Source organism: Triturus cristatus, chromosome 8 (assembly GCF_964204655.1).
Source record: "Triturus cristatus chromosome 8, aTriCri1.1, whole genome shotgun sequence".
Taxonomy (NCBI): domain Eukaryota; kingdom Metazoa; phylum Chordata; class Amphibia; order Caudata; family Salamandridae; genus Triturus; species Triturus cristatus.
The window spans coordinates 1,641,846,576-1,641,872,501 of NC_140591.1; the positions used below are offsets into that span (position 1 = coordinate 1,641,846,576).

A 25,926-nucleotide genomic window follows, 5' to 3' on the forward strand; every position below is an offset into this window, starting at 1 on the left:
CCAGGTGTGGAGGAAACAGTTTCTCCTTCTGTGCAGCAAAAGCCTGGAATAGCCTGCCGACGCATCTCAGGAATGCCTCGGAGCTTCTCTCTTTTAGAAACGGGCTTAAGACTTGGCTATTTATGGATTAGATCCCCCATTTTCTCACGGGAGTCAGTATGTAGCGCCAGGACGCCCTTGGGTATAAGCGCGTTTTATAAGCTCCTAAATAAATAAATAAAATCTCCCGGAAGCCCTAAACACAGTCAGATCTCATGCTCCCAAATTAGGCAGCCTCCATCTGTCAAATCTATTGTATGCCGACGACGTGGTCCTCCTAAGCCACACAAAGATAGGTCTACAAAGGCTTATGGATGCAACCGCCACATATTCAAACAAGAACGAGCTTCAGATAAATAATAAGAAAACTAAAATCCTGGCGGTTCATCCGGGAAGGCCTAAGAAGCTGTCATGGGTTTTAAATTCGGAAAGTATTATACAAACCAATTGCCACAAGTACTTAGGAGTCCACTTCAACAACAACGGAAGATATAATAGCCATTACGGAGAGCAAAAAAAGAAAGGAACAGCACTAGCATTCGCACTAAGCTCTATCCATAAGAAATTATTCGGCCCGACTTTCGCTCCAACACTTCAGGTGGCCCAGGCAAAAGTCATCCCAACTTTAACATATAGAAGCGAGGCGCTAAAAGGACTGGAGAGCGGCCAATTAGACAAAACCATTTTAAAAAAATTTAGAACGGTCTTCCAGCTACCATCATACATGTCACCGGCACAAATCAGGCTGGAATTGGGCATCTGCAAACAATTATTGGGCAGAATGATGACTCTTCTAATGAGCTGCTACAAGCTGAGGACGTCAGAGTAGGGCAGCCTAGCGCAACATTTATGGTCCAACCTGAACACAAAATGATGGCTAGCGGGGCACGGCTACTTGTCAAGTGAGCTAAAAACCCTAAGCCTGAGCAAAGTCTGGGACCTACACATTAGCCAAAATGTGTTCAAAAGGCTAGCAAAAATAAGTGTAAAAAAGCTCTCCTCAACGGAAGACAGGGCAACTCTTGCACCAAAAAGCCACGGTTGGATGACCCTCAAGTCATATGATCAGCTGACACCTCAGAGTTATTTAACATTCCCACTCAGCACACTCACCAAACTCTGCTTTCTAAAACGAAGAATGGGTGTGATCCACTTGTCTTGCCATCTTCCCAAATGGAAAAGAGATCATGCCCGGAATCATCTCGGCTTTGTGGCCATCATAAGGAAGACTTAATCCATGTTCTGTGCCTGTGTCCTAGCCTCTTGAAGGAAAGAAGGACTCTTCTACGGAGGGGCTGGAACAATAAGGAGGTCAGATCATGCAGAGCTGCAGTATTGGCCTGTTTTGATCCCCGGATACTAATCTAAACTGTGCACTGGTGAGGTTCATGGACCGCGCAGCAAAAAAACTAGAGGAAGGGATCTGTCGATCGCTACCTTGGCCAGAGACGCATACTCCTGGACATCCGCTATAGCTGGACAACTTTCTTTGCGGGGCAGCCAGACACACGAAAAACTGTTGAAAACACCAAAATAAAACTTCGAACAGAAGGGGATTTGCGCATAGGCTGGTTCCTTCTGGGACTTAAAAGCTACCTCAATCAGGATCACAAATGCTCCCAAGGGATCAACACAGGTTTTGTGGGCAGAGCACCTACAAGACAGCTCTGACAAGTGGGAAGCCGGGTGCTTTTAACAACAGAAACCGGGGTTCTTTTTATTGAATTCAATAAGTGTCATATTTTTATCTTTTGTGCTTTGCAAAGGTTTTTTTAAATCATGCAATAAAGTTATTATTATTTTTCAGGCACTGCATCTTATTTTTTTGTTTAAGCCCTCTATGAGAGTGTATGTGTTCCTGCTGTCTCCTTCTCACATCTCAGCTTTTCTTTCTCACACACCCTCAGCTGCCGTTCTTGTTTCCTCTCAGCCACTTGCCAATCTTGCTTCCCCACCATCCTCCACTATCATTTTGCTGCCCCCCACCCTCCGTTGTCAGCTTGCTGCCCCAACCCCTCCTGCTCTCTGTTGTCATCTGGCTGCCCCACATCCAATCCACACTACAGATTTCCACATCATGCCACAAAATTCAACGGCACACCACATAATTACACTCCACTACATACCACTCCACAACACAAAATGTCATTCCACATAATTACACTCCATAGCACACAATCCCATGCCACATAATTCCAGTATACTCAATACCACATCATTACTATCCACATATTTCCACTGCACACCATGCCACATAATTCCACTATACAAATCCACTTCACACCACACGATTCCACAACTAACAGTTCAAATCCAACCCACGTGATTCCACTACACACCACATACATACTCTCCATAGCACATGGGTAAAAGACATTGTCATTTACAACGCCAATAGCTCTAATTCAAGCAAATGCGAGACCTATAGCATTTCCAAAGCTTGTTTTCACTGGTAGCCTGTGCAGTTCTTTCATCAGCGGGGCAGAGGAAGTACCCAAAGTACAATTGAGAATAAGCCTGGCTGCAGAATTCTGTACTACATGAAGTTTGGCAACTAGGGTCTCATTAGCAGCCACCAAAAGGACATTGCCATAGTTTATCCTACTTATTACTAAGGCTTGAACTTGAGTTCTTCTGGAAGAAGTTGGAAGATAGGGAAATATTCTGCACAGAATGCTCATGTTATGATAACATACTCCAATGGTGGCCAAAATGTGTTCTTTCATCATTAGAGCTTGGTCCAATTCCATACCAAGATGCTTCACCGATTGTTTGGGCACAGGGGTAGCCCCCAGTTGGTAAGGCCATCATTCATTCATCCACATGGAGGAAGCCTTACAAAACAGCATCTTGTCTGCATTCAGTTGGAGATAGTTCTCAGTCATCCAATCTGAGATGGCTAACCAGCCCAAGACGCAGGGAATCCGCCACTGCCAAGAGCGCAGTTTCAATGTTGTGGCCTGGTCGTAAGCCAGATTGCGAAGAATCCAGAATTCGATTTGACTCTAAATAGGCTACTGGTTGGTTGTTCATTAGACTTTCAGAAGAGGGAGCAAAAATATGGGGCAGTAATTAGCCAGAACCGTTTGGTCCAGGGTAGGTTTTTAAAAATAGGACCTACACAAGCCGCCTTCCACTCAACCAGAATGGTGCCCGTTTTTACTGAGCTGTTAAAAATCTCTAGGATGGCCATGCAAGGCAATTCAAGGAATAATTGACCTGTTTTAACTCACTTACACTACATCTACACTACCGGGCCCCTCACCCCCACTGCACCAAACGGCAGGGACAAAAGATCTCTGACAAAGAGCCCCATTTATGGGAGCCCGTCGGGCATTGCAGCGCCGGCCCGATGAGGATCAAGCCCAGATGATGAAGCATGACACCTAGCTTGCTGGGTGTGTGAGGGCTCCAGTTCCGAAGAGAGGTCTCCCCCGCTCACTTTGAATAATAGGATTCACTTATTGAACCTACATATTGAACCTAGTACTCGCTGACCTTATATGTCCCCTCACCCTTAGGAACTGCATACCCATCTTTATACACATGTTTGGTATCAACCATGTTGGAATCATACCCCAACACGGTAAATGGTGTTGGTGGTATGATTCCATCCACAGTAGGGCTCCTCTGGGAGGCCCTCTGTGCTCCCGGGATCGATCTTCCAGAGCCTGACAGCAACCTAGGGCTGCTGCTGACCACAGACACAATTCTGCCCTCCTGCTGCTGGGCCAAGCCCGAGCAGGGGAAGACAGGGCAATAGTTTTCTTGTCTCAGGGATGTGTGACCACCTCCCATACAGGATTTAGTGTATTGGGCTATGGTGGGGGTGCCTGCCAGCGCCACCAGACTGCTTTGAAGGGCACATTTGGTGCCCTCCTTGCATACTCCAGTTTGGGCCAGTTCAGGGAGCCCTTGGATCCCACTCTGCCCCAAAAACTGGACAAAGAACATGGGAGTAGCCTCCCTTCTGTCCAGCCCTCCTGTGGGAGGAAACCCTTGACTCGTCCTGACCCTTTCCCTAGAGCGCTTAAGGCCTTAGCTGAGGGTGGCTCACTAGATTTGTCGTGGGACAGTATTCAGATCAAGAACCACTTCACTTCAACCGTCTGGGCACTCTGGACTTCGCTGGACTTCTCTTGGGAACTGAGACTGCATCGGGAGGGCTCCTGCTGCTCCCAGTCTTGCTGTTCTGCCAGTCGTCTGCAAACATCTGTGCTTGTGCTCCATCAAAGAACCTCTCCAGGACTGTGGGCATCAAGGACATCTGAAGGAATCTCCCTTGGAGTGAAGGAATCACTGCCCTGCATCTGCAGGCACCGCAACCTTGCTGATCGGTCTGCTGCTGCTTGGCTCCTACGGACTTTGAAAGGCTCTGGAACACAGGTGGTGGTTCTGCAACTCTCTTGAGGGTCAAGCTGACTTCTCAGCAAGCCTGAAGTCAGTATTACTCATCGGGGCCGCTGGGACCGTACTCCTGTACAGTTCGTTGACTTGCAGTGGCCGTGGCTTGGTGACTCTCTTCTCCATAGTTCTTCGGTCTCCAAGTAGCTCTAGCCTCCAGCAACTTCTACTCCCAAGATCACTGTCCTCACCATTTCCTCTGCACTGTCGGCCTGCATTCTTGATGAGTTGTTCGAGGTCCTCTGCGACTCCTGTGCATCTGCCCCGTGGGTCCGTCCGAGAGTCTTTGTTGCCTCAAGTAAGCTCTCCTACTTGCTCAGGCCTGCTCTGACTTACCTATTCGTAGTGAGTCCCTTGGAACTTACTGGTCCCAACCTTGCACCTTTTGTCTTCTGCCACGTTGTTGCCACTGCCAAGGCTTTTTGGTCCTCACGCCAGACATCGGCCCCCTGTTTCTTGACATCCAATGTGGGACAGCTCGTACACGACTCTTGGTTGTCCACAGCGTTGCCTGATCCTCTCAGCTACAGAGACAAGGTTACCGTCAACTTCCCTGCCTCAGCTGACATCAGTGGGCACTCGTCCTCCATGCCTCCTGGTTACTCCTGAGTGGCATAGACTCTGTCCCCTCTGCATGCAGGTACTTCTCTTCTTGAATCCACCCTTGGATTCCACCGGATTCTTCCAGCCTCTTCACCAGCAGCATTTTGATTGAAGTCTTCCATTGTGGTCTACGGCGGTTTCCAGCGTCACTTCGTACCTATGCACCCGGCTACCCTGCTGCAGGTTACCTGCTCTCCTGGGTATCCGCGGATGGGTTGGCTTTTGAACCATGCATCACGGGGTGTCTTCCAAGTCCTCTGTAAAGGGTCCTTTTTCTTAAAAACTGCAATCACGACTTCTCATTGACTCACCTTGAGAACGCAGTCTTGTATTCATTCTGCACAAGTCCTGCCTGGGGTTCCTGGGTACTTACTTCGGGTGAATCTTTGGGTCACCAGCACTTCTAAGTCTTCTGGGTCCATTCTCGGCATCGGTCGTGGGTCGCATTCCACTATTTTATTACATGGTTTGGTCTCCCCCTGGAGACCACTGTGTTATTGTGCTTCTTAGCTGTCTTGTTGCCAAAGTATTGTGTGTATTGTGTTTATATCTCTGGGTAGGAGATATTGCAATATGTTAGTGAGTGTTTATATATTATGTATTTATTATAACTACACTGTGTGGTTCTTTTTCACTTAACCTACACTGTTTAACTAGTACTGGTGAAACAAGCTGCTTCACGCTCCTCCTAGACTAAGCCTAAAGGCTGCTCTCCCCAGCTACCACTTAGAGAGCTTTCTAAGGTTGTCTAAAACCAATAAAATCACTATAAGGGTTGCCTGGATTGGTGCAGGGTGGTACACTTAGATAAGTGTGCACCATATACCAAGCCAGGCTCCCACAAGGACTACTAACCATGATTACCATGTGACCTGATGGGAGAATACGGTTCAGAAGGATAGGAGGACTACTAGCCAGGATTACTAGGACTAACAACGTGAAAATGCGGCTCAGAAGAGTACGAGGACTACTAGCCAGGATTATCACCATTCCTGGAGGAATAATGTGGCCCAGAAGACTAGGAGAACTACTAGCCAGGATTACTATGAGTACCAAAGTAAAAATGTGACTCAGAATAGTAGAAGGATTACCAATCAGGATTATCACATGTCCTGAATGTAGAATGTGGCTACGAAGTGTAGGAGGATTACTAACCAGGATTACCACGACCCTTAAGGGATAATGTGGATCAAAACAGTAGGAGACTACTAGCCGGGACTACTACGTTGTCAAAGGGAGAATGTGGCTGCAAAGAGTGGGATGACTACTTACCAGGATTACCACCTGTCCTGAAGTGAGAAAGTAACTCAGAAGAGTAGGAGGACTACTATCGAAGGTTTACAGCGGGTCCTGAAGTGAGACTGTCCCAGAAGTGGGCCGGGTCCATCCTGGTAGCTGCCTAGTCATACATGCAATTTGCCTAGTCTTATTGTACAAGAAGAATTTTTTAGGTGTGATTTTTTGGATGTTATGAACCTGCAATCAAATATGGCAAAACCTAATGGAGGGAGTTTTTAGTGAGGGGGTTAAAGAAGAAAAGGAATTGGTGGCTTTGCGATTGGTTGATTTTCAAACAAAAGATTTCTTGTGAATGTGTCTTTCTTCACTGAAACAACTTTTGCTTTTTTCATGGGTTTGACCCAAATGGGAAAGCACTGTGATCTTTACAGAAATTATTTGAGCCTGGCAATGCATCAAGGTTGGTTCAGTGAACCTTGCTAATCTTTCTCATATCCCATTGTATAGGGCCCTTTGTGTCGGAGGGAATATGCCTCAGAGGAGCACGGTAAATACAAATGTGTGAAGATGATGTTTAACAGACACACGTTGGGCTAGATGTAGGACCTTTCCATTTTGCGACTCGCAAATTGCATCATTTTGTGACTCGCAAAATGGAATTTACAACAGTGTCTCAGACACTGTTTGTGATTCCTAATGGGGCTGCAAATTGCCTGCCTCTTTAATATTCATGAGGCAGGTTCAATTTGTGACCCCATTGAAAATGGCTAGCACTCCCAGGGATGGTGGCCTGCTGGGGTCAGCAGAACACCATGTCTGTGATTACTGTTCAAATAAAGTAGTTTAAAAAAAAAATGCAGCCCATTTCCCTAAAAGATGCAGCCCTTTTCCCTAAAAGGATGCATTTAAAAAAGAAAAAAGAAACATTTTTGTTTAATTTGTTAAGAGTAGGCAGTGGTCCGTGGGAAAGTCACAAGCTGAAGGGGTTTCCTGGGGACCCCTCCCCATTTGTGAGTTGCTTGCCACCTATTTGGAATGGGTGGTAAACTGCGGATGGTTTGCGGCCACAAAACAATCGTACATTGAAGTGTGACTCGCTAATAGGAAGGGGCGCCCTTGGCACGTCCCTTCCTAATTGTGAGCTAAAAAAACATATTTTGCGAGTCAGTAATAAGTTACTGACTCGCAAAATAGGGTTTGTACATACAGCAGACCTATTTTGCAGTCACAACGGGCCGATATCCCGTTTGTGAACGCACAAAACGGTCGTACATCTGGCCCTTTGTGCATAATGTAAGACATCAAAAACTCAGAGAATGTTTTACAGCAGCAAAACATGTCAAATCGTCATAGATAAGAATGGGGTGACTCACATGAAGTAAAGGGAAGGTTTAGGGACTGGCAAGTGGGTGCACTTGCCCAGTCAGCATGCCAGTACCAGACTGCACGCAGGTTCAGCAATGGCAGACCTTAGACACATTTTACAAGGCTGCTTCTGTGGGTGGCACAACCAGTGCTGCAAGCCCACTAGCAGCATTTGGATTTACGAGCCCTGGGCACTCCTGGTGCACTGTACTAGGGTCTGACAGTAAACCAAATAAGCCAATCATGGGATCCAATCAATATAGCAGTTTACACAGGGAGCACTTGCACTGCGGCACTGGTTGGCAGTGGCACAGTGCTCTGAGCAGCCAACACCAGCAAAACACATGAGGCACAGCAACAAAAAGTGGAAGGGAGACTCACGCCAAGGTGCCAGGTCTAACATTCACCCTCTATGCACCAGCCTGGGCCCTTCCTGCATATTACCAGGAACTACGTTACAGTGCACTGATCTGTGCACCTGAACTGTACATCACTGTGTGCTCCTCTCAGACACATCACACAATGGTGCTTTTTGCATCAGTAGGGCACAATACCTCATGGTCCTTGTGAGCACATCATGCTCTGGCCCCTGTTGTGCTTTACCGTGTGCCTTTTACTGCACATCACCCTATGCTCTTCTAATGCACAAAACTGTGCTTCCTTGTGGCACATCACCCTGTGCTCTTCTGCTGTACATCACCCTGTGCTCCCCTGCTGCTTCATTTCATCTTGTTCTCCCTGCTGCAAGTCATCCTCTTTCACTGGTGCACGTCACTTTCATTTGTAACTCTTGCTGCTCATGATCCTGTGCTCCCTGACTGCACCCTGTGCTCCCCTGCTGCAAGTCATTTTGTAACACTTGCTGCACATGATCCCGTGCTCCTTGACTGCACCCTGTGCTCCCCAGCTGCACGTCATCTTGTAGGGCTTGCTGCACATGATCCTGTGCTCCCCTGCTGCACTGCACACTGAGCTCTCCTGCAGCACTTCATTTTGTAGCACTTGCTGCACATGACAATGTGCTCCGCTGCTACACTTCATTTTGTACAGCTTGCTGCACATGATCCTGTGCTTTCCTGCTGCACTGAACTCTGAGCTCTTCTACTGCACTTCATTTTGTACCTCTTGCTGCACATGATACAGTGCTCCTCTGCTGCACTGAACTCTCCTGCTGCACTTCCTTTTGTAGCTCTTGCTTCACATGAGCCTGTGCTTAGCTGCTGCACTGCACTCTGAGCTCCCCTGCTACACTTCATTTTACAGCACTTGCTGTATATGATCATGGAATCCCCTGCTGCACTGCACTCTGAGCTCGCCAGCAGCACTTCGTTTTGTACCCCTTTGCTATACAGTATCCTGTGCTCAGCTGCACCGCGAGCTGCACTGCTGCACTGCATCTTGGGCTGCACTGCTGCACTTCACTACTGCACTTCACCCGGGGCTCTCTTGCTGCACTGCACCCTGGGCTGCACTGTTGCACTGCATCTTGAGCTACACTTAATTATGTGCTCTCCTCCTGCTCTGCACCCAAGGCTACACTGCTGCACTTCATTGTGTGCCCCTTTCTGCACATGATCCTATGCTCCCTGCAGCACTGCACCCTGCGCTCCGCTGCTACACTTCACCTTGAGCTCTCCTGCTGCCTTTCACCCTAATCTCTCCTTCTGTGCTGCACCCTGGGCTGCACTGCTCCATTGCTCACTGTGCCCCCCTGCTACACTTCAGCCTGTGCTCCCCTTCTACACTGCAACCTGTGCTCCCCGTCTACACTGCAACCTGTGCTCCCCGTCTACACTGCAACCTGTGCTCCCCTGCTGCACTGCACCCTGGGCTCCCATGCTGCCCTGCACCATGGCTCCCCTGCAGCACTGCATCCTAGGCTCCCCTGCAGCACCACACCAAGTGCTACCCTGCAGCACTGCACCCTGTGCTCCCCTGTAGCACTTCATATTTTAATATTTCTTGCTGCACATCATCCTGTGCTCCCCTGCTGCACTGCACCCTGGACTCCCCTGCTGCACCGTACCCTGTTCTCACTGCTGTACCTTTCCCTATGCTCCTCTGCTGCACTGTACCCTGTGCTCCCCTGCTACAGTTCAGCCTGGTTTCCCCTGCTGCATTGCACCTGTGTGCTCCCATTCTGCACTGCACCCTGTGTGCTCCCATTCTGCACTGCACCCTGTGCTCCCATGCTGCACTGCACCCTGTGCTCCCATGCTGTACTGCACAAAGTGCTCCCCTGCAGCACTGCATCCTGGGCTCCCCTGCAGCACCACACCAAGTGCTACCCTGCAGCACTGCACCCTGTGCTCCCCTGTAGCACTTCATATTTTAATATTTCTTGCTGCACATCATCCTGTGCTCCCCTGCTGCACTGCACCCTGGACTCCCCTGCTGCACCGTACCCTGTTCTCACTGCTGTACCTTTCCCTATGCTCCTCTGCTGCACTGTACCCTGTGCTCCCCTGCTACACTTCAGCCTGGTTTCCCCTGCTGCACTGCACCTGCGTGCTCCAATTCTGCACTGCACCCTGTGCTCCTATGCTGCACTGCACCCTGTGCTCCCCTGCAGCTCTGCACCCTGTGCTCTCCTGCAGCACTGCACCCTGTGCTCCCCTGCAGCACTGCACCCTTTTCTCCCCTGCAGCACTACACCCTGTGCTCCCATGCTGCACTGCACCCTGTGCTCCCCGTCTGCCCTGAACCCTGTGCTCCCTTGCTGCTCTTCGTTTTGTACTACTTGCTGCACATGATCTCAGCTGATGCACGTCACCCTGTGGCTCACGCAGTGGTAGGAGGAGGGTCATGTTGTGCTGTGTGAGTGGAGAGTATTGGCTGTTGTAACCCCACGTAGCCCTGGTGGGTTCTGCAGTTCACCTGACTCATTCTCTGTGGTTTGATCTTGCTGTAGATGTTTCTAGATAGGAATGGGAAGAGAAGTCTGGTCATAGCCTAGAAGAGCAGGGACTGTAGGAACGGACGGGTGCAGCCAGGCACTGGTGCCACAATACCATGGAAGTCCTGGGATGTGTGAGAAAATGGGGCCCCCCCTCTGCTGTTTGGTAAAAATAGGCTTCAGGGTAGAGTAAGTGCTGAAACTGTGTGTGTTTCTTGGAGCGTGTGCCCGTTGCAGTGCCTCACTTCCTAAAAGCCATATTTTGCTTCATTTCAGGTTATTCACAGCTCCTTGACCAACAAAACGCCATGTGTGATCGTGGAGGGCTCGGGACATGTTGCTGACCTAATAGCTCAGATGGCTGATATGAACACTTCACAAATCTCCATTGCCGAGATCCGGGAGAAGATTTGCAGTCTTTTTTCGGATAAATTTGAGGAAAAGAAGATTGAGGCATGCGCTGAGAAGGTAAGCCCCCCCTTCCTTCTCTACTGCTGGATGGACATTAGGTCCATCACTCTAAGTACGGCCATGCAAGAGGCTGATAGTGCAGCTTAGTTCTATCACTCAAAATGACTCCATAGCCAGAGATGATGCTTCTTTTACTTCTGCAAGTCAGCGAGAGGCCTGGTACTGAGCTGGTTGTACGCTTTAGTACTGTCCCTCAGCGTGAGGCCTGGTACAGAGGTGGTTGTACGCTTTAGTACTGTCACTCAGATTAAGGCCTGGTACAGAGGTGGTTGTACGCTTTAGTACTGTCCCTCAGCATGAGGCCTGGTACAGAGCTGGTTGTACGCTTTAGTACTGTCACTCAGATTGAGGCCTGGTACAGAGGTGGTTGTACGCTTTTAATTTTGCTACAGCAATCACCCAAGGGCTAGAAGAGAGCTAGCCTCCTGCAGGAGTCTCAGGCACATCAGACTCCACCACCAGCCTCCTGTTTCCTCCCAGCGAGGATTTCTATCTGCAGGTGAGGCTCCTGTGAGTTCCAGGGCCTCTAGTTCTACTGTGGAGAAGAGAGTGCTGAAAATCGTGGCTGACGCCCGTTAGCAAGCCGCCGCAGCTGAAGAGTGTAAGGAAAATCCTCGCGCTGCTGCCGCTGAGTGCTCGCTACCGGAGATCATCGCATCACCTGTCTGCGGGCTGCCAAATGCTCGCTAACCCAAAGATTATCGCATTGCATGTTTGCGGGCCTCAAAGCGCTCGCTAACTAAAGATCATCGCATCGAGTTCATTGCTTCACGACATCGCAGCGCGGACGCCGAGCGTTCGCCATTTTCATCGCATCGCATCAGGATTGTTGCTCCCTCGCGGAGCGCCATTTTCTTTCATCGCAACAAGATCGCACAGGCAACAAGCTCGGCGTATCATCCTCTCTTCGCGGCAAGGATTTATTTTCAACGCATCGCCGGCTTAGCATGCAGAAGTTTGTCGCTTTGTCCTGCACACAGATCAGCACATCATCCTCCCTTGCGGCAAAGATTCAACGCATCGCTGGTTAGCGTAAGGAAAATCATCGCTACAACTCCTTAGCGACATTTTGGTTGCTTTGCTACAGAATCCAGGTATCTTGTGAGTAAAAGGGTCGCAGAGACTGCTGCCTTGAACTGAACTCCTCTTTGCACACCTTGAATTATTTTTGCAGCATTTTAAGAGTAACCCTATTTTTCTAGTATTGTGGATTATTACTGTTATTGGTCTTGTCTTAAGTCTATATAGAAAGATACTTATTTTTTATAACTACTTGTGTGGCTTCCCTTTGTACTGTTCTTCACTGTGTTACTGTGTATGGTCACAAATGCTTCACACACTGCCTCTGAGATAAGCCTAGGTGCTCGTGCTATGTTACCACAGGGTTGAGCAGGGGTTATCAAAGGGTGTAGTCTGCTTACTCTGACTTAGGAAGAAGGGTCCCGACTTGAACAGTGGCCAGCCATTGCCAACCAGAGACCCCCATTTCTAACAGTGACGCATGGCCTCTCTATATATTGCAATGGCTGATGCACTTACAAAGCCTGGAGAATGGACTCCGGTGTGTGTAGGGGTGTCCTACTCATTCAGGGGCTCCCTCACACTTATAACAAGCACACTGCCTTTTGGACTGAAAGGATCGCTAGAGGGGTGACTTATAGGTTTTAAGTGCAGGGACCTCAGATATAAGGTAACTTATATCTGGTGTGAGGGGTGCAAGCACCAACTCAGACAGGCTGCAATGGCATACCTGTAGTCTCAGTTTGGAGGTTCCCTCAGGGGTAGCATAATACATGCTGCAGCCCATGCGGAACCCCTGGTGTACCTATGCCCTAGGTAGTACCATATACGAGGGACTTCCAAGGGTTCACCAGTAGCCAATTAGGAATGTACCAGAGTACTCACCAAAGCCAATTTAGGGAGGCTAGCACAGAGACTGGGTTCCTTATTAGCGGGACCCCCGTCAGACTAGTCCAAAAAACAGTATGACACCAGCAAAAAGTGGGGGTAACCTTGAAAGAAGATCCTACTTTCCTACACTCGGCATACGGCCTGGGACAGAGCTGTTTGTGCACTTTAGTTCAGTCACTGAGTGTCAGGCCTAGTACAGAGCTGGTTGTACGCTTTACTACTGTCATTCAGAGTGAGGCATATTTTAGAGTTGGTTGTGCGGTTCAGTAATGTCAGTAAACGTGAGGGGTGTTACATAAACAGTTGTACGCTTTAGTACTGACAATCAACGCAAAGTCTGTTACAGAACCGGTTGTACGTTTTCAGTACAGTCACTCAGCGTGAGGCCTGGTACAGACCTCGTAGGCTTTAGTTCAGTCACTCAGCGTGAGGCCTGGTACAGACCTCATTGTAGGCTTTAGTTCAGTCACTCAGCGTGAGGCCTGGTACGACCTCGTTGCAGGCTTTAGTTCAGTCACTCAGCCTGAGGCCTGGTACAGAGCTGGTTGTATGCTTTAGTACTGTCACTAAGCATGAGGCCTGGTACTGAGCCGTTGTACACTTTAGTACTGTCACTCAGCGGGAGGCCTTCTACAGAACCCGTTGCATATTTTAGTAATGTCACTCAGCTTGAGGCTGGTACGGAGCTGGTTGTATGTTTTAGCACTGTCACTCAGCTTGAGATCGGGTACAGAGATGGTTGTATGCTTCAGTACTGTCACTCACCGTGATGCCTGTTGCAAAACTGCTTGTACGCTTTACTACTGTCACTCAGCGTGAGGCCTGATACAGAGCATGTTATACGCTTTGGTGCAGTCACTCAGCATGAGGTATGTTCTGGTACAGATCCGGTTGTACTCTTTAGTACTTTCACTCAGCATAAGGCCTGGTACAGAGCTTGTTATACTCTTTAGTACTGTCACTCAGCGGGAGGCCTGGTACAGAGCCGTTTCTATGCTTTAGTTCTGTCACTCGGTGGGAGGCCTGGTACAGATTCGGTTGTACTCTTTAGTCCCGTCACTCATCATAAGTCCAAGTACAGAGCAGGTTGTACGCTTTAGTACTGACACTCAGCGTGAGGCCTTTAATAGAACCAGTTCTATGCTTTAGTACTGTCACTCAGCATAAAACGTGGTACAAAGCTGGTTGTATGCTTAAGTGCTGTTACTCAGCGTGAGGCCTGTTACAGAGCTGGTTGTGCGCTTTAGCTCATTCACTAAGTGTGAGGCTTGGTACGGAGGTGGTTGAAAGCCTTAGTACTGCCTCTCAGCGTGAGAACTGTATCAGGGTTAATTGTATGCTTCAATACTCTCATTCAGCGTGAGGCCTGTTTCAGACTTGGTTGAGTGCTTCAGTACTGTCACACAGCGTGAAGCCTGGTACTGAGCTGTTTGTACGCTTTAGTACTGCCACTCAGCGTGAGGCCTGGAACAGAGCTGGTGTTGTGCTTAAGTACTGTTACTCAGCGTGAAGTCTGGTACAGAGCTGGTTGTGGGCTTTAAGACTGTCCCTGATCTAACGGCCTGGTACAGAGCTAGTTGTGTGCTTTAGTACTGTCTCCCAGCGTGAGGCCTGTATCAGAGTTAATTGTATGCTTTAGTACTCTTATTCAACATGAGGCCTGTTTCAGACTTGGTTGTGCACTTCAGTTCTGTCACTAACCGTGAGGCGTGGTACAGAGCCGGTTGTATGCTTTAGTTCAGTCACTCAGCGTGAGGCCTGATCCAGAGCTGGTTATATGCTTTAATACTGTTTCTCAGTGTGAGGCCTATTTCAGAGCAGGTTGTACGCATTACTACTGTCACTCAGTGTGAGGGTGTTTCAGGGATTCCGCCCAAACCCAGAACTATGCGCAGGCTTATGGGACCTTGGTGTATAGGGACTGAGTCTTCCTACCACCTTAGTGCCCACAAGCCCAGGACTGACTAGCTATAGTGTCTCACTTGCTCTCCTACTGATAGAGAAGGAAATAATTAGACACCCAAGAACACAACACTCCCAGATCTCTCAGGAACCGCAGTAACTAGACTCACCCTTTAGCTCACACTCTTGTACTCGTCCACAATAAGATCTGACAGAGACACAAAACAGTTTAAAATATTTATTTTAAGTAATGTGCCCTAACATGCAGTGTACATGCCCAACAAGCAGGAAAAAGCATAATACAAATATCGTCAGCATAGCAGCTAGTCCATAAATCATGAAGGGAGATGTCATCATAAAAAGACAGTGGAGCCTATCCTCCCTCCCTTTGCAAAGAAGCAGTATTATCATATATTAGAAGATCTCTGGGCTTTGTCTGAAGACCCCATACGTTAACCTATAGCTGGTGGATCCACATCACCACGGTGCTGTCTCGCCCTTCTCCCTGAAAAGATCCCTCTCTATCTGTGTCTCACCTAATTTGTGTATCCCACTAAAAACCAAAGTACGTTGTCCAAACAATAGCTGTATCAGTATGTTTTGTTTAAGGGCTAAGATCTGGCCAGAACAAAATACCTAGGGGCAATGTTGTTCGACCTTGCACTAATGTTCAGTCAAAACTCCAGGAACAACCAGAGTGTGAATAGTGATGAGTTCTTATGTGAAAGCAGTCATTGAAATATTACTAAAACAAAGCTGTTTAGTAACGTGCACAAAAGCACGTGCTCATGCTAAGTTAGTGAAAAACGACAATGTGCCCAAGGGCCATGTGACACCCTCCCCTTGGCCAGATCGTTAGCTCTATGCTAAGACAAAGCATAAAATAAGAGGAGGCAAAGCTTCTTAGTGGTATTCTAATTAGGGCAATCATGAAACCGAATATAAAGTGGGGGCTGAAAAATGTAGCTAATTGGGCACTCGAAAACCCATCCATTCATAGGGAGTCTTGGGAGTCGAAAATGCGGCGGGAGAAGCGGAAAGCCATGTACTCCAGAATGTTGTCTGTTCCTTCCATATTACAAAGGGATGCCATCCAATTCAGCAGATCGAACTAGCAAAGATGCTCCTTATATTCGACGCATGTAGGAGCATGGCATGGCAACCTGCGACAACCTTGATGAAACTCCGGTCAATGAAGCGCTGCGCTCAGGCACAGGTACTCAAGTCTGCCTTTGGTCCTCGCAGAGGATCGCACAACAGGCGCCTACCCATGGCACATCTCTGATAATGGGCCTTCAACGGACCCAATAGCAGATCGTAGTCCAGGGCAGCATGGTGGTATAGAAGAGGCAGACATCCATGGCCCAGTGAAAAGTCTCCCGGAGGCAGTGGAACACAGGTTGCACGCAGGTGAAGTAGGCATATCGAATGTCAGCCAGTAGTCGATGGAAAAGGACTTCACTGGCATAGAACCAAAAAGTTGCCACAGTTGATCACGGTACAGCTGCAACTGGACCAAGTTTGGCAGATCCAAAAATCGAGCATCCATTTTGAAGCAATAGTAAGAGATCCAGCACGGTGCAAATCAGCAGGAGCACCAAGAGAAACCCTCTGAAGGTGCTGGAAAAAATAGAATGGATAAAGGCTGATATTTCATCCAAAATAGTCTGTAAGGAAAAAACAAGGCAGATCCCACAAGTTTAAAAAAGTGAGCAATGCCCGCTGTACCAGACGCATTAAATATTTTGTGTAATAATTTTCCAAAATGAGTGGAAGATTCGTGTTTAGCACGAGTGTATCTCACTTGCGGTTCTAGCCACCTGCAATTCTAAGGTCTCTTGCGCTGATGTGAGAGCCAATTCTTGTTGAAATAATAGTGGTTTGAGTCTGCTTAATTTATTGAAATCTGTTTTCAAAGTCGGAATGGAAGGCGAAAGCGAGCTATCTACAATCCCATGTGGGAGTGGAAACAGGGCATTGCTGCAACATGTAATATGTTGCAAAACGTTACTATATAAGGGATGCCAGCCAATAAGCCGCAGCAAGCATGGTTATTCAAAATAAGATAACTACCAAGAGAAAGCAAAGTTAGAGCGGGAATAATAGCTGGGACGGTTGTGCATTAAAAAAACAAGCCAGATTAGGGGCCGGAACATTACAGGGGTCATGCAATTTAACTTGTTTACACACTATGGAATGTGCCTCTGTGGAATTGCAATTCTACCCTGTAAGGAAAACCTCCTTATCTGTGCGCTGACATCTGTATGTGAAAGGTAATGACCACAATTCATGAATAAATGTATTGCCGAGGGACTCAAATCTTCCAAACGAAAAGTGTTTCATGCAGGCTGTAAACTGAAATAGTGAGATGGACAGTGAATTAACCACATGTATGAACCACACAGCTGAATCAGTCTCTACTACAGTAAATGGTAACTGTTGTAATTGTTCAATATTTAACAATGTGTATGTTGTGTCTTCCTTTGACATCCATTTCTGTTCATCAGTCAAATTAAACAGTAAAAACAGTGCAGAAGCATTCAAATAACCCCAAGGCACTTTTTGGGTATTTGCAACATTCAGGCAAAGTGCATAACAGAGCGCTATTGATTTTGACCATGATCCAAAACAGACACATCATGTTGAACAATATCAATCACAGATGACACAATGTTATCCAAAGTACATATACGGAAGACAGTGTAATAATGCTATTATCCACTGCTGCAAGGACTTTTTCTGAATAAACTTGGTCAATTTGGCGCAGACGCAATGAAGCTTCCATCTGCAGCAGTTTCCACAATTCATTCTATGCTTCAAAAATAGATTATTTCGTTCTGGGGGACTTCGGACCTAATTTAAAATCAGCCAAATTGATCTCACCCGACAAAAGGGTTAGGTGTTGTTTCACAGATGGCAGTGTGGGGTGTCACCACAGTTCAGACATAGCCACATGCAAATCAGTCTGACCCTGTGCCTCATGGGAACAGTCCAGCCTGAACTGCCAAGCCATGCCTTCCCTGGACCGGAAACAAGCTTCCTAGGACCGGTTTCTGGCATTTCAGCCGTCTTCAGCCAAGCTTGCTTGAATCCAGTGGCAAAGTGAGCAAGGGACTCACGTCTGAGCATACCCTGCCAACTTATGGCGAACAAAGCGGTACAAAAGGGGGTGGTGATGGACAGAGCATCAGAACCAATGAAACACTCGCACCCAGTCAACAGATCTGGGTTTGATCCATCACCGTTCTTTAGCCCACTCTGCCACCCCAGTTCAGACACAGCCATATGCAAATCAGTCTGACCCCGTGCCTCATGGGAACAGTCCAGCCCGAACTGCCAAGTCACGCCTTCCCTGGACCGGAAAGAAGCTTCTTAGGACCGGTTTCTGGCATTTCAGCCGTCTTCAGCCAGGCTTGCTTGAATCCAGTGGCAAAGTGAGCAAGGGACTCACGTCTGAGCATACCCTTCCAACTTATGGCGAACAAAGCAGTACAAAAGGGGGTGGTGATGGATAGAGCATCAGAACCAATCAAACACTCGCACCCAGTCAACAGTTTTGGGTTTGATCCATCACCGTTCTATAGCCCACTCTGCCACCCCAGTTCAGACATAGCCATATGCAAATCAGTCTGACCCTGTGCTTCATGGGAACAGTCCAGCCCGAACTGCCAAGCCATGCCTTCCCTGGACCGGAAACAAGCTTCCTAGGACCAGTTTCTGGCATTTCAGCCGTCTTCAACCAGGCTTGATGGAATCCAGTGGCAAAGTGAGCAAGGGACTCACGTCTGAGCATAACCTGCCAACTTATGGCGAACAAAGCGGTACAAAAGGGGGTGGTGATGGACGGAGCATCAGAACCAATCAAACACTCGCACCCAGTCAACAGATCTGGGTTTGATCCATCACCGTTCTTTAGCCCACTCTGCCACCCCAGTTCAGACATAGCCATATGCAAATCAGTCTGACCCTGTGCCTCATGGGAACAGTCCAGCCCAAACTGCCAAGCCATGCCTTCCCTGGACCGGAAACAAGCTTCCTAGGACCGGTTTCTGGCATTTCAGCCGTCTTCAGCCAGGCTTGCTTCAATCCAGTGGCAAAGTGAGCAAGGGACTCACGTCTGAGCATACCCTGCCAACTTATGACGAAGAAAGCAGTACAAAAGGGGGTGGTGATGGACGGAGCATCAGAACCAATCAAACACTCGCACCCAGTCAACAGATCTGGGTTTGATCCATCACCGTTCTTTAGCCCACTCTGCCACCCCAGTTCAGACATAGCCATATGCATATTCAGTCTGACCCTATGCCTCATGGGAACAGTCCAGCGCAAAATGCCAAGCCATGCCTTCCCTGGACCGGAAACAAGCTTCCTAGGACCGGTTTCTGGCATTTCAGCCGTCTTCAGCCAGGCTTGCTTCAATCCAGTGGCAAAGTGAGCAAGGGACTCACGTCTGAGAATACCCTGCCAACTTATGGCGAACAAAGCGGTACAAATGGGGGTGGTGATGGACAGAGCATCAGAACCAATCAAACACTCGCAACCAGTCAACAGATCTGGGTTTGATCCATCACTGTTCTTTAGGCCACTCTGCCACCCCAGTTCAGACATAGCCATATGCAAATCAGTCTGACCCTGTGTCTCATGGGAACAGTCCAGACCGAATTGCCAAGCCATGCCTTCTCTGGACCGGAAACAAGCTTCTTAGGACCGGTTTCTGGCATTTCAGCCGTCTTCAGCCAGGCTTGCTTCAATCCAGTGGTAAAGTGAGCAAGGGACTCACGTCTGAGCATACCCTGCCAATTTATGGCGAACAAAGCGGTACAAAAGGAGGTGGTGATGGACGGAGCATCAGAACCAATCAAACACTCGCTCCCAATCAACAGATCTGGGTTTGATCCATCACCGTTCTTTAGCCCACTCTGCCACCCCAGTTCAGACATAGCCATATGCAAATCAGTCTGACCCTGTGCCTCATGGGAACAGTCCTGCCCGAACTGCCAAGCCATGCCTTCCCTGGACTGGAAACAAGCTTCTTAGGACCAGTTTCTGGCATTTCAGCCTTCTTCAGCCAGGCTTGCTTGAATCCAGTGGCAAAGTGAGCAAGGGACTCACGTCTGAGCATACCCTGCCAACTTATGGCGAAAAAAGCGGTACAAAAGGGGGTGGTGATGTACGGAGCATCAGAACCAATCAAACACTCGCACCCAGTCAACTGATCTGGGTTTGATCCATCACCGTTCTTTAGCTCACTCTGCCACACCAGTTCAGACATAGCCATATGCAAATCAGTCTGACCCTGTGCCTCATGGAAACAGTCCAGCCCGAACTGCCAAGCCATGCCTTCCCTGGACCAGAAACAAGCTTCCTAGGACCGTTTTCTGGCATTTCAGCCGTCTTCAGCCTGGCTTGCTTGAATCCAGTGGCAAAGTGAGCAAGGGACTCACGTCTGAGCATACTCTGCCAACTTATGGCGAACAAAGCGGTACAAAAGGTGTTGGTGATGGACGGAGCATCAGAACCAATCAAACACTCGCACCCAGTCAACAGATCTGGGTTTGATCCATCACCGTTCTTTAGCCCACTCTGCCACCCCAGTTCAGACATAGCCATATGCAAATCAGTCTGACCCTGTGCCTCATGGGAACAGTCCAGCCCGAACTGCCAAGTCATGCCTTCCCTGGTCCGGAAACAAGCTTCCTAGGACCGGTTTCTGGCATTTCAGCCGTCTTCAGCCAGGCTTGCTTGAATGCAGTGGCTAAGTGAGCAAGGGACTCACGTCTGAGCATACCCTGCCAACTTATGGTGAACAAAGCGTTACAAAAGGGGGTGGTGATGGACGGAGCATCAGAACCAATCAAACACTCGCACCCAGTCAACAGATCTGGGTTTGATCCATCACCGTTCTTTAGCCCACTCTGCCACCCCAGTTCAGACATAGCCATATGCAAATCAGTCTGACCCTGTGCCTCATGGGAATAGTCCAGCCCAAACTGCCAAGCCATGCCTTCCCTGACCCGGAAACAAGCTTCCTAGGACCGGTTTCTGGCATTTCAGCCGTCTTCAGCCCGGCTTGCTTGAATCCAGTGGCAAAGTGAGCAAGGGACTCACATCTGAGCATACCCTGCCAACTTATGGTGAAGAAAGCGGTACAAAAGGGGGTGGTGATGGACTGAGCATCAGAACCAATCAAACACTCACACCCAGTGAACAGATCTGGGTTTGATCCGTCACCGTTCTTTAGCCCACTCTGCCACCCCAGTTCAGACATAGCCATATGCAAATCAGTCTGACCCTGTGCCTCATGGGAACAGTCCAGCCTGAACTGCCAAGCCATGCCTTCCCTGGACCGGAAACAAGCTTCCTAGGACCGGTTTCTGGCATTTCAGCCGTCTTCAGCCAGGCTTGCTTCAATCCAGTGGCAAAGTGAGCAAGGGACTCAGGTCTGAGCATACCCTGCCAACTTATGGCGAACAAAGCGGTTCAAAAGGGGGTGTTTATGGACGGAGCATCAGAACCAATCAAACTCTCACACCCAGTCAACAGATCTGGGTTTGATCCATCACCGTTCTTTAGCCCACTCTGCCACCCCAGTTCAGACATTGCCATATGCAAATCAGTCTGACCCTGTGCCTCATGGGAACAGTCCAGCCCAAACTGCCAAGCCATGCCTTTCCTGGACCGGAAACAAGCTTCCTAGGACCGGTTTCCAGCATTTCAGCCGTCCTCAGCCAGGCTTGCTTGAATCCAGTGGCAAAGTGAGCAAGGGACTCACGTGTGAGCATACCCTGCCAACTTGTGGCAAACAAAGCGGTGCAAAAGTGGGTGGTGATGGACGGAGCATCAGAACCAATCAAGCACTCACACCCAGTCAACAGATCTGGGTTCGATACATCACCGTTCTTTAGCCCACTCTGCCACCTCATTTCAGACATAGCCATATGCAAATCAGTCTGACCCTGTGCCTCATGGGAACAGTCCAGCCCAAACTGCCAAGCTATGCCTTCCCTGGACCGGAAACAAGGTTCCCAGGACCGGTTTCTGGCATTTCAGCCGTCTTCAGCCCGGCTTGCTTGAATCCAGTGGCAAAGTGAGCAAGGGACTCACGTCTGAGCAAACCCTGCCAACTTATGGCGAACAAAGTGGTACAAAAGGGGGTGGTGATGGACGGAGCATCAGAACCAATCAAACACTCGTACCCAGTCAACAGATCTGGGTTTGATCCATCACCGTTCTTTAGCCCACTCTGCCACCCTATTTCAGACATAGCCATATGCAAATCAGTCTGACCCTGTGCCTCATGGGAAAAGTCCAGCCTGAACTGCCAAGCCATGCCTTCCCTGGACCGGAAACAAGCTTCATAGGACCGGTTTCTGGCATTTCAGCCATCTTCAGCCCGGCTTGCTTGAATCCAGTGGCAAAGTGAGCAAGGGACTCACATCTGAGCATACCCTGCCAACTTATGGTGAAGAAAGCGGTACAAAAGGGGGTGGTGATGGACGGAGCATCAGAACCAATCAAACACTCACACCCAGTCAACAGATCTGGGTTTGATCCATCACCGTTCTTTAGCCCACTCTGCCACCCCATTTCAGACATAGCCATATGCAAATCAGTCTGACCCTGTGCCTCATGGGAAAAGTCCAGCCTGAACTGCCAAGCCATGCCTTCTCGTGACCGGAAACAAGCTTCCAAGGACCAGTTTCTGGCATTTCAGCCATCTTCAGTCAGGCTTGCTTGAATCCAGTGGCAAAGTGAGCAAGGGACTCACGTCTGAGCATAACCTGCCTTTATGGCAAACAAAGCGGTACAAAAGGGGGTGGTGATCGATGGAGAATCAGAACCAATCATACACTCGCACCCAGTCAACAGATCTGGGTTTGATCCATCACCATTCTTTAGCCCACTCTGCCACCCCAGTTCAGACATAGCCATATGAAAATCAGTCTGACCCTGTGCCTCATGGGTACAGTCCAGCCCAAACTGCCAAGCTATGTCTTTCCTGGACCGGAAACAAGCTTCCTAGGACCGATTTCTGGCATTTCAGCCATCTTCAGCCAGGCTTGCTTGAATCCAGTGGCAAAGTGAGCAAGGGACTTGATCCATCACCGTTCTTTAGCCCACTCTGCCACCCTAAGGTTGCAAAGAAATAGGCCCCTAAAAACAGATAAAGAAATTGTGGTAAAATAATCATTTTTATGAGTGATGCCCTTCCCACAAGCAAGAGAGGCAGAGAAATCCAAAGGGTAACATTGTTGGACAGGCGTGTGATGGCTGTACCATAATTGAGCCGTATCGTGTCCTCCTTATCTCTGGCCACCTGTATACCTAAATAACGGACATCTGTGTCACACCACTCTAAGGGAAAGTCAAGCGGAAACTGCGATACTGCTGGGGTTAGGGTAAAAACTTGGGATTTGCCTCAGTTGATCGTGATGCCGGAGAGCACGCCAAAAACAATAAACTCTCGCAATAAAGGGCTCATGTTCTGCTGAGGGTCCCGAATGTATAACGTGACGTCATCCGCGTATAATGAAATTAGGAGCGGGCGCAGGCAACAGCGAAAGGCCTTGTCTTGATGGAATCGGCGAAGCCGGGAGGCCAGGGGCTCCATCGCAATAGCGAATAGGAGGGGGGATAAAGGGCAGCCCTGCCGGTTACCCCTAGAAACGGTGAACGACCGAGAGGAATGACAATTTATCAATATCTTGGAAGTGGGCTGGCGATACAAGAGCTGAACCCAAGATATAAAAGGGGGCGGAAAACCCATGCGCTGCAGCACCCCGAACAGATAATCCCACTCCACAGAATCTAATGCTTTGGTTGCATCGAGGAATACTGCAGAAAGCGGAAAGTCGGGTGCCACTGTTTGAATTAGCGAAAAAAGCGTGCGTAAGTTATGAGTTGTTGCTCTGCCCGGCACAAAGCCCGACTGATCCGGGAGAATGAGCTTGTCCAGGAGGAGCGCCAGACGGTTGGCCAATACGTTAGCCTGGATCTTAGTATTGCAGTTCATCAAGGAAAGCGGCCTATAGGAGTCACACGAACTAGGGGATTTACCCGGCTACAAAGACGTGACTAATGCTTCCCTCATCGAAGGCGGAAGAATCCCAACCTCAAGCGACTCCTCGTAGACCTCACGAAACACTGGAGCCATGATATCTATATATTGTTTATAAAATTCTGCAGGCAATCCATCCGATCCCGGCCCATTCCCATTTTTCAGCTGCATGATTACCTCCCTGATTTCATCCAGCTCAAAAGGTAGACTCAGAAACCTCCGCTGCGTATCACCCAGCCAGACTAACGCCACATCCCCCAGGTAGCCATCCGTTTCCATCTGACCATACCGTTATGACGTGTAGAGCCCCTTCTAATGGTCAGTAAACGTTTCGAGTATGCTCAATGAATCCCGATGCAACTCCCCATCCTGCCCCTCTACCTCCAAAACATGCGTCGTGAATCGAGGACTCCTAGTTACCTCAGCCAACGCTTTGCCTGGCTGCTCCCCCTCACCAAATCTCCTTGCCACTCAATACTTCCCTCGGAAGCGGACCTCCCTTGTGGCAGTATCCGTATACTTTGATAACTTGTCCCGTAAGATTTGTTGCACCCGTCCCGTCTCCCCCTGTCCCATTTGCCTCTCTAACGCCTGCATCTCTTGCTCCAGCCGCACAAACGTCCTTTGCAGATCTCTGAGCACTCCGAAGCTCTTGGAGATACAATACCCACGTATGGTCACTTTGAACGCTTCCCATATGACCTCAACACTGTCGACCGACCCCTTATTTCTAGCAAAAAAGTCTTTTATTTCATCCCCCAACTCCGCTTGAAATACAGCGTCCAATAACACCGCAGGCTGCATCTGCCAGCGCGGCCTCGGTTTATCATAGCTCGGTGGGGTGAGGGACACCACCACGGGAAAATGATCCGAATATGTCCTGGCTAAATGCGTAGCATTACAAAGGGATGAGCATAGCCCCCTCGAGATCAAACAATAATCCAGACGCGCCCATGTACCAGAGTAGGATGTAAAATGCGTTCCTTCTATCACCCCTGGGTGTGTATGTCGCCAACTATCGACTAATCCCCCTTCCTCCAATATCCCCCGTAACACCTCCTGTGCGTGAGTATAATGATGTGCCGCAGCATTGGACCTGTCCACAGCCGGGCCAGGTTGAAGTCTCCCCCCCCCAAATCACATGTGTGGAGCCAATGGCCAAGATCTTCCCCCAGACAGTAGTGAAGAACTCCGGCGTGTCCACATTAGGCCTGTAACAATTTGCAATAGTGATTGAATCCCCCGATTCGCCCCCATATAATAACATAACGCCCTTGTGGATCCTCAAGGGCACCCACCAGCTTAAAGGGAGTCTGCTTTTTGACTAATATGGCAGTACCTCTAGCATACGACTCGCCCATTTACCAGCGAATGTCACCGCAGCTCCCGGTCTAAGGTGCGTCTCCTGCAGCAAGGCGATCTGTGTCTGTTGTCGATCGAGATACGCCAAGATGCTCCTTCACTTCCGCGGATCCCCAACCCTCAGACATTCCCAGACAAAATTCTCAATACAGATTTGTCAGCTAGCACCATCACTCTCACTCATCCATATATAACAAACACAGTATACATCTCCAATGCGCCAAATCCAATCACATATTAATTTCAATGCCCCAATGAGCTCCCCACATACCATCTGTGCCATGACAACTGTATCCCCAACTTACCCCTTCCCCTCCCACTGAAACATCCCAATCATGCCAGTAGTCCACAACCAGCCCCCCCCCCCAGGTCCCCAGAACACACTTTCAAATAACAACAACTCTGCCCTCGTCCAGAGCAAAGTAGCGAAAAATGCAAACACAAATCGAATGTCCCACAGCAACATTATGGGGTACACCCTTGTGAGAGAACTTCTACTAGGTGGCCCACGTGTACCTCACGTCCATCCCCAGAACCCGCATCCAGTAGCGAGACCCGGACAAGGCTGCGAGGGCGTTCAGCTGCTACTGCAAATGTCAGATTACGATCTTTAGCCATCACAGCAGCCGTGATCCTCCTCACAACCCCTGAACTCTTGAATACCTTGCTGTCCACC

At 48.9% G+C, this 25,926-nt stretch overlaps 1 protein-coding gene across 1 annotated transcript in view; it reads left to right on the forward strand.

Moving 5' to 3' along the window:
- Positions 1-25,926, forward strand: part of LOC146808477 (transient receptor potential cation channel subfamily M member 2-like) — a 1,642,641-nt gene that overhangs the window by 299,942 nt on the left and 1,316,773 nt on the right. The window contains exon 9 of the mRNA XM_085623575.1: positions 10,823-11,014. Within this exon, the coding sequence (XP_085479701.1) occupies positions 10,823-11,014 (192 nt within the window). The remainder of the gene's footprint in view (positions 1-10,822; positions 11,015-25,926) is intronic.